This window comes from Ailuropoda melanoleuca, chromosome 2 (assembly GCF_002007445.2).
Source record: "Ailuropoda melanoleuca isolate Jingjing chromosome 2, ASM200744v2, whole genome shotgun sequence".
In the NCBI taxonomy this organism is placed as follows: domain Eukaryota; kingdom Metazoa; phylum Chordata; class Mammalia; order Carnivora; family Ursidae; genus Ailuropoda; species Ailuropoda melanoleuca.
Window position 1 is genome coordinate 38,444,388 of NC_048219.1, and position 14,381 is coordinate 38,458,768.

At 39.9% G+C, this 14,381-nt stretch overlaps 1 protein-coding gene across 1 annotated transcript in view; it reads left to right on the plus strand.

The window, feature by feature from the left end:
- The window catches only part of RAVER2 (ribonucleoprotein, PTB binding 2), a 130,690-nt gene that overhangs the window by 40,122 nt on the left and 76,187 nt on the right, over positions 1-14,381 (plus strand). Inside the window, exon 3 of the mRNA XM_034641376.1 lies at positions 3-177. Coding sequence (XP_034497267.1) covers positions 3-177 — 175 coding nt within the window. The remainder of the gene's footprint in view (positions 1-2; positions 178-14,381) is intronic.

A 14,381-nucleotide genomic window follows, 5' to 3' on the forward strand; every position in this document is an offset into this window, starting at 1 on the left:
GGGTCGGGGCCGCGCGGGCTGGGTCCGTCCGCCGGCGCGAGCGAGGACGCCCGGGGCCCCGCGCCCAGCGCGCTGCACCCCGAGGAGGTCGCCGCGCGGCTGCAGCGGATGCACCGGGAGCTGAGCAACCGCAGGAAAATCCTGGTGAAAAACCTGCCCCAGGACAGCAACTGCCAGGTACGAAGACAGCGCTGGGAGGCGACCCGTCCCGGGGGCATCGGGGCAGGGCTCCGGTGGGAAGCTGCCCCGAGGCGTCCAGGCTCCTGCCCCGCGCCTTGGAACGGCCGAGAGGACGAGGGGGGTCGGTGCGGAGTTAGAACTGTCTGCCGCTTTTGCAAAGGTTTGTGAGCCTGCGGTCCCCCTGCGAGGGTGGCAGATTGGGAAACTGAGGCTCTGAGAGGCGAAGCGGCTGGTCCAAGGTCACGGGAATCCGGGGAGGCTGTCCTTAGCCTGCCCCGTTCTTTTCTTCCCCTGTGGCCCTCGCGTGTGTGGGGGGAGAAGGGGTCGCGGGAGTAGTAGGGGAAAGTAGGCGAAGGAGAGTGGAGGTGAGCCGTGGAGCACAGGTTTTGGGGGCCAAGTTTTCAGTGCCTTGAGAGGGGTGGAGGGTCCCTCCGGGGTCCTCCGGACTTGGGTGTGCCATGGGGGGCGGGGTCATGGGAAAGCTGGAAGTCAGTTTTGCTGTTGCAGAAGCACTTGCCCAAGTTTGTATGGAAGGACTCTGTCCCCCCAGTTTACCAAGGCCCCGAAATGGAGAGGTTAACGCTGAGCTTTGGGGAACCTTGATGCCGCCTTGCCATGCCAACTACTGAAGGATTTGTTACTCAGTGACTCAAGGAGGCTTAAAGATAGGCTACTTTGTGTCTTTGATCCAGATTAAGTGGTAACTGTTGCTTCAAGATTAGAAACTTCGCCTCGCTTGCCATAGTCTACTTGCTCATTGCAGAAAAGCGAGAAAATACAGAGAAGCACAAAGGGGAAGAATAGAAATCACCTGTGTTTTTTTTCTCTTTTTACTTGAAGTGTAGTTGACACACAATGTTATATTAGTTTCAGGTGTACGACGTAGTGGACAATTCCAAACGGTAGGCGTTGCTAACCACCATGTTACCATCTGTCACCATACAAAGTTATTACAATGTTATTGAGTAGTTTCCCGATGGTGTACTTCCCATGCCCGTTATTTACTTTTTTTTATAACTGGAAGTTTGTGCCTCTTAATCTCCTTCACCTGTTTCACCCATCCCCCCCCCACCCCCATCCTTCTCCTTTCTGGCAACCACCAGTTCTCTTGTGTCTATGAGTCTGTTTCTATTTTGTTTGTTCTTTTGTTTTTTAGATACCATGTATAAGTGAAATCGTATGGTATTTGTTTTTTTCAGTCTGATTTATTTCACTCAGCAGAATACCCTGCAGGTCCGTCCATGTTGTCCCCAATGTCAAGGAAATATTTCCGTATTTCTCATACTTAAAGACAGCCATTGTTAAATGTGAGATATTATCCTTCTCCCTTTTCCTGTGCCTATGTATACATATGTATTTTTGTTTCACCACAAAAAAAAAAAAAGGAAAAGAGAGAGACCATGTCTTTGTACTTCAGGGTTTCTTAATTGTCTAGATGTTCATGTATATTTCATATATAGCTTGAGAATTTATGTATTTTGTTGCGATGGGGGAGGGTGGGCTGTCCTGGTAGTGGCAGATTTGGGCCTATTTATGTAGTTCCTCCTGTAACAGGATACAGGGAATTGGAAGTGGGCTAGCTATTGATAATTGCAGGATAGTTCTTCCATAAGACCCATAAAATGAGAACAATGCCTCATTATTATGCAATTAGATCTTACAATAAATGAGAGCATATAACCTTATAATCTATATGCATGAGGGCCATTTTGTTTGAAAAAGCGATGTAAAGAAGTCTCTGTCAATGCAGTGTATCTCATTCCTCTTTCAGCTCTTTCCATTAGTGTCCTCTTCCCATCTGTCAGGGATATTTTGTGATGCTACCTATAAGAACACCTGCAATGGACTGATTTCATAGAAGCAAATTTCTCCTACCCATAAAAATAGAAGACAGCAAGGGGGCTTAGAAAAAGAGAGGTGGCATTAAAAAGAAAAAAATTGAAGGAACAGCAGCTCTGTGTATAGATAATCTAGGAAAAGCGAGACGGAGAAGTGTCGTCTTATTTTTGTAGAGTGTCACCTATTTTTGTTATATTTCCTTGCATTCTAAAAATATTTAGAGACAACATTCTAGACAGTTGGCTGTATCCTTGTTTTGCTGTTGGTATCTTTCTCATTTCCCTTATTAAGAGACATGAAAAAATATATCAAAGGGTCTAAAAAAAGGAACAGTTTTAATTACTTGACATTAGTGATGGATGGAGGTTTTATGAGAATTATACTGATTTCTATTTTTGAGATATCCTTTCTCTGTTATGAATTTATGTTCACCCTAAATCTTAGGAATTTCTGTAAGGTAGAAAGCATAAGCTATTGAATAGAATTGGTATAAGATCTACATGTCTAGATGAGTCTTTTACTGCCAAGTAAAGTATCTTTCATTTTTATGTTCAGTTAAATTCTTACACCATATTTTTTTTGAGAATTGAAGAATTTCATCTAAGAGCAAAGAAAAGTTGTTAGGATCTAGAAATTAGTTTCTAGACTTGTTCTAGCATTTTTTCCCTATGATTTATATTATAAAACATTGTTTTTAGTATTTCTGATGTGTAGTTTTAAAATCTAAACATATCAGTGCAAAGATAACATTTGAGTAGTGTGTTTTCTGTCATCTCCTGTACTTGTGTCTTTGCTAGTTTTCTGCTCACCATCATAACTACGTGGTCTGTGTTAAATAAGTAGAAGAGACCAAAGTACGCTAGTTTTAAAGGCAATTAAAAGACAGTCTTTAGATTAATTAGACCGAGCATTGCTATTTTTATTGGTTGAATAAAATTAATGTATACTTAATCTACTCTAATTTCTAATAGTTTCATAAATATATTTTGCAAGGATTTTTTATATTTTATCTTTTATTTCCCTTCACAATTCTAATGTCTAATTCTGATGTCTTTCTTAGTGGCTGCATTCTACTGTCAACTTAGAAATGAGGGTTTAACTTGAATTTTATGTTGTGCCTTTTAGCATTTATTACTTGGCTAAACTACCTATTTATTCCTTGTGAAATAACTAACATTTAAGACAAAGTTACTACTCTTTGTTCAGTTGTTAAGTAATCAGATATTTTAAATATCAAATTCCTGTTCTTTTCTAGAAGACTCTAGGTTCATTCATTCATTTATGCTAGAGTATTACATGAAGGATCGAGGCCATTCCTAACTTTAGTTCTCAAGCTGTACAGTGATGTCTCTAGAAAAGTTCCATTGGTAACAGATTAGTAGGAGCCCAATAATATTCTTTAAACATTTTTAAAGCATGGGTGTTTCCTTTATTAAACATGATTTTTATAAATTTTACTCGAATTGTAACTTTTGGTAAAAACAGCTCTTAAAAACTGCGTCATTTAATAGTTACTGTGCAGTCAGGTGCTGTCTGGTTGGCCTTCTACGCTTTCTCGAATCCTCCTAGCCCTCCGTGTTTTCATAGTCTCAGCTCTGGTTCATGTCCCTTTTCATCTCTTGCCCCGACTGTTACAACTTTTCTGTTTGTCATCTACCCTCATCATGTCCTGCGTCTTACGTTTTAGCCCATCCTGCTTACTGCTTCCCCTGAGAGAACTCCCCCAAGGCACAAATCCAATCACATCACTCTCCTGCAAAAAAAGAAAGAAAGGAAGAAAGAAGGGTTTGGCTCTACATTCCCAGCACTGCTTCTCAAACTCTTCCTCAAATGTCCCTCAACATGTCTCTTTTCCTCAAATTGCAAGGAATAGTGAAGTTCGATTAGCCTACCCCAAGAATGCAATTGCTTTGAAGCTTCATGTTCTGACTGAAAAATTCTTATTAATTTTATATTCTATTAGTAAACTTGGATTTAATGTAAAAACAGTGACTTAAACTTGTTTCCCTGTCCTCCAGATTTTTTTTTAATAAACTTGACACTTATGGAAGATGCATATATTTATCCTCTGATTTTCTGTACTCCTTTATTACCAGGGAGTACTCAGACCTCGGTTTGAAAAGCATGACATAATAGGATAGAAATCTAAGACTCTAAGCTTTTTGTGATTTGGCCCCTGCCTACGTTTGCAGTCTCATTTCTTCTTAGTCCTACATTGGATTCTACTCTAGTTTTCTCAAGCTACTTAGACCCCCAAATACTTCAGGCCTCTGTGATTTGGATATTTATAGTCATGTCTTTGTTTATGTTTTGATATGTAATTATAGTAATTTATCATGAATAACATTTGTAATAATTATAATTACAGTGAACAATAATAATGTTGAGAACACTGGTTCTTATTCAGAATAGCCATTGTGAATGTGTGTGTGTGAATAGTCTTTTGCAGCTCTGAACTTAGAAATTTGATTTAAGGTAATGTCCTAATATGTGGTTTTTACTGCCCTTCCTATACATTGTTTATATTTGTTGGTTAACCTCGTTCTGTTTCAATAGAGTTGTTACTGGGATTTCAAAATGGAGAAGACAGTGGCATTAACTCCCTATGTTATTTGAATTCACTTTTTTCCTAACATGTTGGGTATGTGTACATGTGTTTTGTTCTTGTGTTTATTTTAGAATCTGAAGGAGATTTTCTTGTGTAATTAAGAGAAAATGTGAAGTGCTTAGGACTAACAGCCAGGATCTGTAATAGAAGAAACATTCTATTGTCTCACTCTGGGCATTATTAGCTTTCATTTCAAAGTACTCTATTATAATAGTTAATTGAGAAGCTTGATGGTTAATTCACAGAGGTCCATTCGAAAGCATAGTATTATCAACTGAGTACTTTTTAGAATAACAAACCACCTAATGTAGAAAACTCCAGTTGATTTTCTTTTTAAAATCTACCTATTCCTGTTTTTCTTTCATAGTGATCAAAAACCAATAGAATTTTCTCATGTACATTTTGTTTTTTTAACTATGAGATTTTATAAAGTACATTATTTGGTTTCTCTAATACTATATTCAGTCATTCCTGCCTCGTTTTGTATTGGGCTGTTGTTCACTTTTTCCTGATAATACTGGGATGTTTTTGTATTTTGAAATTATTCTTTTTCTTATCAAGAATGCTATTTTGCTTACTTCCAAAAGTTACTTTTCGTAGTTTGCACGACTTAACAGCTATCATTTTCTAATGCAGTTAATCAGAATTTCATGATGAGTCGTACCCCTTTTCTGCATGTTTTATTCTATTCCCAATGTAACAAGGACATCAAAAGCTGCTAGAGGAACATGTAGCTTTCTGGGTCGCCACTGGCTCGATAAATTTCTAGTCTTGGCAGGAATTCTTGAAAAGTGTTTCAGCAAGGCTTGTTCTCTGATCTGAAAACGTTGCCACGAAGAGCAGCGCTTTGTGCCCAGCATCACAGTGCCGCGTGTTACCACAGCCCAAAGAAGTCTCAGGTGGCTTATAGACCATTTCCCAAGTAATGAATAGGTTATGCTTATAAATTCTTTTTTGGAGTCATACCATGTTTTCCCATAGAAGAATATGGTAGATGGTATTTAGTGCTGTTGGTTAGCGTTTTAACAATGATTTAAGCTATGGTGTTTCTGAAATTTAAGATTAACTCTAAATAATACAATAACATCTAACGAGCTTTATGCAGGAACAGAGATGCTCATGGCTTCAAATCATTGACGGGTGCACCTGTGCCTTACGGCAGTGCTCAAGAAAGAGCTGTATTTAAGACAATTACTCTTTTTTTTTTTTTTAAAGATTTTATTTATTTGACAGAGAGAGAGACAGCCAGAGAGAGAGGGAACACAAGCAGGGGGAATGGGAGAGGAAGAAGCAGGCTCCCAGTGGAGGAGCCTGATGTGGGGCTCGATCCCATAACACCAGGATCATGCCTGAGCTGAAGGCAGAGGCTTAACAACTGAGCCACCCAGGAGCCCCTAAGACAATTACTCTTTAAATAAACAAGATTCTGAGCATCAGGGAAGCAACAAATCATCTCCGATGGAAGGCTGTTGCTGAAAGGAACCCCTCTGACCCCCTGAGTTTCGTCTCTTACTACTTGTGTTTGCACGTACCCCTTACCGTAGAGCTGGCTGTCCCTAGGGGCTACCAGAGCCCGTTTCTTATTTGCGGGCAGAAAGTTCATGCTTAGCTCTCCTTAGACCAGCTGAAACAGGCAAGTAAAGGAATGTTAGTTTTGTTTTTTTTTAAGATTTTCTTTATTTGAGAGCAAGAGAGAGGGGGGAGCATGAACGAGCTCGAGCAGGGTGAGGGGCGGAGGGAGAAGCAGATACAGGGCTTGATCCTGGGACTCCGAGATCGTGACCTGAGCTGAAGGCAGACGCTTAACCGACTAAGCCATGCAGTCACCCCAGGAATGTTAAAATGTAGATAAGGAAAACAAAATGATCTATGAATTTAAATGTTCTATAATCGCTTATCTGAAACCTTGGCTCTGTTTGTATTTTGTTGGCTTAGGGAGGTAATTGCCTTACTCTAAGGGGACGATGTGCACTGTGAGGGGTAAGAAGTGAAAAGTGGGAAAGTCAGAACACTAGTCTGTATATTTTGGCTTATAGTTATCTGCAGAGGATTGTCCTTAGTTGCTGTGCTGAATATCTTTCCTTTGTTCTTCCAGATCTGTCTCCAGCCTTCTCACCTGCTCTGTGTCCTGGGAGGCTTATCTTACTGTGGAGTGCACTAAAAAGGCTCTCTCGACCTCTGGTTTCTAGGTTGCATTTGGCCAGAGCCGCCAGTGGGAGATCAAAGGGTGGAGGAGAAATAGATTGGAGCATTTATTCACCCTGCTCCCTCTCTGCCTGGATACCTTGGGTTGCTGTTTCCCCTTTCAAAGGTCACAGTTCTTTCCAATGGTGCTCTCCAAGCAATTAAGCTCTCAGGGTTGTTGTAATCATTGCCCTTGCCTCCTTAGGCTTAGGGGTTATAGGGGACTATAGCTAACCATAGGCTTTTTAAAAGCCTTTGTAGGTAGTATCTTTAAAAAATTCTCTCCAATTACTTAGTTTCTGAGTATGCCATATGTTTCTTGCCGAGAACCCAATGCTGTCACCTACCCAGTCTCCTTTCTTTCTCTTGTCTTTCCTAATAGCACCCAGATTTTTCCTCTGAGGCTCTACTCCTCCCTCGTTATTTACCAACTTATATGGGTTGGGTCAGTTGGATAGAGATTACCCCCATCTGTTTGGGTGACATAAACCAACAAACAGGGTTCTCCTCTTTTGGCATTAGAATCGGTTAAAGTATGGGCAATAACCTGGCCCTAAGCCAGTCAGTATGTCAGAGTCCCTTGGCCACAGTGATTGTTTCAACCCAATATAGTAAGAAGCTTAGGACTTTTGTTTGCTTGTAGGGGATTCTCTTTCTTGCCGCTGGATACGAGTACAGAGACATAATGCCCTGGCTGCAGCTGGCAGTCTGAGGACAGAGCAGATGTCTAAAGGAAGACTGACCTGAAGGGAAAAAAATTAGACAAGTTGGACTGGAGTCCTGATCAAACTATATCTGAAACTTACCTCTGGATTTCATAGTTATACAAGCCACTAAGTTCTTTTTATTTCATGGATTTCAAGTTGGGTCTTACGTTACTACCAACCAATAGTATCCTAATACAGAATTTTGATTAAAAAAACAACCACAACAACATAAGATCTCAGTATTGGAAGGGATGGGAGAAGACATTTTATCTAACTCTTCTGCTTACTATGTAAATCTAATTTAGAGTTCTCGACACATGAAATCTTGCACACTTAACACCTTTACTTTCAAAGACGTCACTGCTTGATAAGGTATCCTGCTTCATCTTCAGACAGCTTTGTTATAAATATCTTATTTATACTGAATATATAAAATTAATTTCCCTGAAATTTTGATTTCTTGATTTAACTTCTCTCCTCCCACAACACAGAGAATTTGTGGTATTGATTTTTAACTTACAAGTTCAATTCCTTCAAACCATAGTTTTTAGGATATGAGTCCAAATTTCCTCACAGTCTTATTTGTTTTCCCCTGGAAACACACCACTGCCACTTTGACATGGTATCTCTTAAAACAGGAGCATGGTCATCTAATTGAGATCTTCCTGTAATCCCTCTGCCAGAACGAATTTCTCTTTCCTCTGGATATCCATAACAATGATAACAAATTTTGTTCATTGGGTACCTATTATTGCCAGATGCTGTGTGTTGTATTTTGTTTACATTTGTTTACATTGTACTTAATCCTCATTTCAAGACTGTAAGATTGGAATTTCTCATCCCCATTTTATTGATAGGGAAACAGATGCAAAATTAATGCCAAGAAGTTTGTGCAAGGTCATTCAACTAATTAGCAGTAGAGTTTGGACAAGACTAATGTTGGTTTGATTCCAAAGCTCATATTCTTATCCTATGCTATATTATAATTGCAATTCCCCTTTGCACACATTGTAATGTGTTTCAAAGGACAGGGATTGTGTAACATTTACCTTTGTATCACAGATACTTCACCTAGAACCTGACACATTGTTCCAAGGGAAATTTAAAACAGAAAGGAACAACCCACCTACTTTGTTCTAAAATGTTAGACTTCTATTAATATGTTTGACACACTGAAACCCTCAGGATTGGTTTGTAAAATGAACAAATTTTGCATTGTAGGGTTGTGCTGGCTTTTTTGGCAGTGATGTTACCCCACTACTTATAGTAATTCAGGTGACTGTTCATGGCTTATGAATAGGTTGGAAGCCATAAACCCTCCCTCCAGGAGAGCACCGATATTCATAGACACACAATGATTTGCATGTAGTTTCAAGGGATTATGGATCTCTTGTAATTTATGCCTGATTGCACTGGGGAATTCAGGCCCACGTTGAGAAGTGCCTTTCCAGACGAATGTAATTGGATCATGTTTTGGGGCCTTCACCTGAGTACAGATCACTTGAGCAGATCCAGAGCTGCTGCTTGAAGAGTTTTCATCGGAAACTGTTGTGGGCCACATTTATGCAAAGGTGAGGGTGATCCTCCATCGGGCAAAAATATAAATCAGGCTCCCTAATTTTCTTTCTTAAAAAAGTCACCTGTGTTGCTTCGTGTTTGATGTGAAAGCTCATTGTTCTCTGGTCACCCAGCAGCACCAACTGATATTTTTAGGCACTGTGCCTGGCACAGAGGTTTACAAGGAATTGCAGTGTATTATTTTCCCCCTAATGTTTACTAAACGTCAAAAATTGTTTCTCTTTAAAACATGGGAAGACTGATGTGCTGTCCAGCGTTCTTCACAATAAGTATTTACTGATAAGAAAAAAAGTTTCTCACTTTTGTTGGATTTCTGAGGCCCTAGCTCATTGTGAGCCCCCAAACTTGTTTTTTATGCATTTTGTGCTTATTTACTATCATTAGCTTTAGGTGTGTGAACTTAGTTCTCACTTCCCTATGCTTGTAAGTTTTCTTTGTTTGAAGCTTTCTGTTAAATGTTTGTTACCAGCAGAATGCCAAAGTAGCGTTAGAATTCATTCAATTTGTTTGTGCCCGTGTCCACTTTGCCTCTCATCGTACTACCTTGCTGTACCCCATCACACCCTTTTTGCCCCAACCAATTGGGTTTTATATCTTTCCCCCTCAACCCACTACTGTGATTATCTGCACTCCCTGCGTGCTTTTATTTCCTGGACTTTGTATTTTCTATTGCCACAAGTTTAACTGCTTGCTTTTGATTCCAGACTAGTCTCCATGACTCTGACTTTCAACCCTGTGGACTTTTTACAGCCTAATCTAGAATAAAGGAAATGGCGATAAATAAGAACATGTGAATCTGGGAAGTTTTAAATTTTGATATAAACTTACAGAAAAGTACAATACAAAGAACTTTTTCCCCCTAAACTGTTTCAGAGTGAATACTGACATGGCGCTTTACCACCCTGAGTGCTTTATTGTACAAATTTGGACATTGTCTAGGATAGACACATCATACCATCAAAGTCAGAATACCTGCCACCTAATCCTTGGATCACATTTAAGTTTTGCTAGTTGTCCCATGAATGTCTTTTTTTTTTTTTTTTTTTAAGATTTTATTTATTTATTTGATAGAGATAGAGACAGCCAGTGAGAGAGGGAACACAAGTAGGGGGAGTGGGAGAGGAAGAAGCAGGCTCACAGCAGAGGAGCCCGATGTGGGGCTCGATCCCATAACGCCGAGATCACGCCCTGAGCCGAAGGCAGACGCTTAACCGCTGTGCCACCCAGGTGCCCCCCATGAATGTCTTTCATAGTGAAAGGATCCAGTTCAGAATTATGTATTGCACTTAGTTGTGTCTTTTTAATCTTCTTTAGTCTGGATTAAGTCCTTAGTCTTTGCCTGACTTTTATGACCTTGATCCCTTTGAAGATGATAGGCCACTTATTTTGTAGACTGTCCTTCAATTTGGGGTTGTCTGATGTTTCTCCACGATTAGATTCAAGTTAGGTATCTTTGGCAGGACTATCACAGGGCAGTGCATGTTTTAGATTTTGGCCCATTGTTGATAAAGTTAACTTTGATCATTTTGCTTGATTTTTATTAAAGTGGTATCTGCCCGGCTTCTCCATGCGAAGTTTTTTCCCTTTGTAACTAGTAAGGATTTTAAAGGGGGATACTTTAATTAAGACTGTGTAAATATTCTGTTCCCTTTCAAGTGTTCAATTTATTTACTCATTTATTTAAAAATAGGCTCACAGATTCCCATGTTGCTCAATGAGTTATACTTCATTAATATGATTACTTTATTTTCATGCTTAAATTGTTTTAGATTTGGGCAGTGGGAGCTTCTTCAAACTGGCTCCTATGTCCTCTTTTAAAATCTTTTATTTTGCAATAATTTTAGATTTAAAGAAAAAACTGCAAAGATAGCACAAAGAGTTCCTATATATTCTTTACCCAGTTTCCGTTCGTGTTATGTCTTAAATACCCAAGGTACATAATCAGGACTAAGACATTAATATTAGTACATTATTATCAACTGAACTTTACAGTTTGGATTTCATTAGTTTTCTCACTTAACGTCCTTTTTCTGTTCCAAGATCCAGTTCAGGGTGCCGCATGGCACTCAGTCATTATGTCCCCTTAGTCCCTATTCTTCACCAATTTCTCAGTCTTTCCTTGTTCTTTTTTGTAAGGGTTTTTTTGTTTGTTTGAGAGCGAGAGCATGCACAAGCATGGGGGGAGGAGCAGAAGGAGAGGGACAAGCAGACTCTGTGCTGAGTGTGGAGCTTGACACGAGGCTCAATTCCATGACCCTGAGATCATGACCTGAGCTGAAATCAAGAGTCAGACCCTTAACTGACTGAGCCACCCAGGTGCCCCAGTCTTTCCTTGTTTTATGTGACCTTGACAGTTTGGGTCAGATGTCTTTTAGAATGCCTCTCAATTTGGGTTTGTATGATGTTTTTCTCATGAGAGATTCGGGTTATGGACTTTCGGTAAGAATTCCACAGAGGTGAAGTACACTTCTGATCACATCATTTCAGTGGAAACGTGACTTACTACCAATGATGTTAATTTAACCTTGGTCATTTGCTTAAGGTGATGTCTGCTCCATCACTCCTGTAAAGATACCTCTTTTCCCATTCCAATTTCTTGGAAACAAGTCATCAGTTCCAGCACACATTTATGGAAGGGTCTGATGTCCTCGTGACACGTCCCCATCATTTGCTGAGTACTTTGTTTTTAAACACTAGATGTTGTGACTTATTTTGTACTTTCTGTGCTCCAGCCCTAGAATCAGCCTTTTCATGAAGGCACCTGTTATGGACTGAATGTTTTCCTCCAAATTCATATGTTGAAGACCTAACCCCCAGTGTGGCCATATTTGGAGATGGGGCTTCTGTGGAAGTAATTAAAGTTAAAGAAAAAGGTCCTAAGGGTGGGGCCCTAATCCAAAAATTAGTTGACTGTAGAGTTGAGGGTCCATTTCTGGGTTCTCTATTTTGTTCCATTGATCCATGTGTCTGTTTCTGTGCCAGTACCATTCTGTCTTGATGATTACAGCTTTGTAACATAGGTTTAAGTCTGGCATTGTGATGCCACCAGCTTTGCTTTTCCTTTTCAACATTCCTCTGGCTATTTGAGGTCTTTTCTGGTTCCATACAGATTTTAGGATTATTTATTTTAGCTCTGTGAAAAATGTTGATGGTATTTTGATAGGGTTTGCACTGAATGTGTAGATTGCTCTGGGTAGCATAGACATTTTAACAATATTTATTCTTCCAATCCATGAGCATGGAATGTTTTTTTCATTTCTTTGTGTCTTCCTTGATTTCCTTTGTAAGTATTCCTAGGTATCTTACAGTTTGAGTGTAGTTGTAAATGGGGTCGATTGCTTAATTTCTCTTTCTTCTGTCTCATTTTTGGTGTATAGAAATGCAGCTGATTTCTGTGCATTGATTTTATATCTGCCACTTTGCTGAATTCCTGTATGAGTTCTAGCAATTTTGGGGTGGAGTCTTTTGGGTTTTCCACATAAAGTATCATGTCATCTGCGAAAAGTGAGAGTTTGACTTCTTCTTTGCCAGTTTGAATGCTTTTTATTTCTTTTTGTTGTCTGATTGCTGAGGCTAGGATTTCAAGTACTATGTTGAACAGCAGTGGTGAGAGTGGGCATCCCTGTCATGTTTCTGACCTTAGGGGATAAGCTCTCTCAGTTTTCCCCCGTTGAGAATGATATTCACTGTGGGCTTTTTATAGATGGCTTTTATGATATTGAGGTATGTTCCCTCTATTCCTACACTGTGGAGAGTTTTAACCAAGAAAGTGTGCTGTGGGGTGGCTGGGTGGCACAGCGGTTAAGCGTCTGCCTTCGGCTCAGGGTGTGATCCCGGCATTATGGGATCAAGCCCCACATCAGGCTCCTCCGCTATGAGCCTGCCTCTTCCTCTCCCACTCCCCCTGCTTGTGTTCCCTCTCTTGCTGGCTGTCTCTATCTCTGTCGAGTAAATAAATAAAAAAGAAAGTGTGCTGTATTTTGTCAAATGCTTTTTCTCCATCTATTGAGAGGATCATATGGTTCTTGTCCTTTCTTTAATTAATGTGATGTATCACATTGATTGATTTGTGAATGTTGAACCATCCTTGCAGCCCAGGAATAAATCCCACTGGGTCATGGTGAATAATCCTTTTAATGTACTGAGAGATAAAAATGTAGTTATCCGAAGAGGCACCTGCACCCCAATGTTCATAGCATCAATGTCCACAGTAGCCAAACCGTGGAAAGAGCCAAGATGTCCATCGACAGATGAATGGATAAAGATGTGTATACACACACACACACACACACACACTGGAATATTACTCAGCCATCAGAAAAGATGAGTACTTACCATATACATTGACATGGATGGAACTGGAGGCTATTATGCTGAGTGAAATAAGTCAATCAGAGAAAGACAATTATCATATGGTTTTACTCATATGTGGAACATAAACAGGGAAGAGGACTGCAGGGAAAGGGAGGGAAAACAGAGTGGGAAGTCATCAGAGAGGGAGAAAAACCACGAGAGACTCTTAACTATAGAAAACAAACAGGGTCGCTGGAGGGGAGCTGGGTGAGTGGATGGGGTAATTGGGTGATGGGCATTAAGGAGGGCACGTGAAGTGATGAGCACTGGATGTTATACTCAACTCATAAATTATTGAACACTACATCTGAAACTAATGTACTATAAGTTGAGTAATTGAATTTAAATAAAAAAAAAATACCCTCATAAGAAGACACCAAAGAGCTCGTGGTCTGCTATGTGCCTCCTTTCCCTGCCCTAAATATGTGCAAGCTCTGAAGAAAGGCCATGTGAGGATGATTAAAAGTTTATAAGCCATGTTAGGGAGTTCAGATTTTATTTTAAGGGAAATGAGGATCCATTGAAATATTTAAAGAAGGGAGCTATGCAATCTGATTTCTAGCTGTCAGAAAGTAAAACTGTGTTGGTTTGGTTTCTATCTTTCAAACCTTGTTCTTGGCCTGATCCTCATTCCAAGGTTAGGAGGTCGATGATGCAGTAAGCTTTAGGAATGTGATGGGAATGAATATTTCATAGACTTTATTTTTGTAGTGCTGACACTTAGGATACAATACAGTATAGTAGCTCATGTGTTTGCTCTGGAGTCTGTTAACTGCGTTTGAGTACCAAATCCATCACATACTAACTATACTGCAAATCACTATACTTTCCCAGGCCTCAGTGTCCCCATCTTTAAAATCCGGGTAATAGGGGCACCTGGGTTGGCTCAGTTGGTTAAGCATCTGACTCTTTTTTTTTTTTTTTTTTAAAGA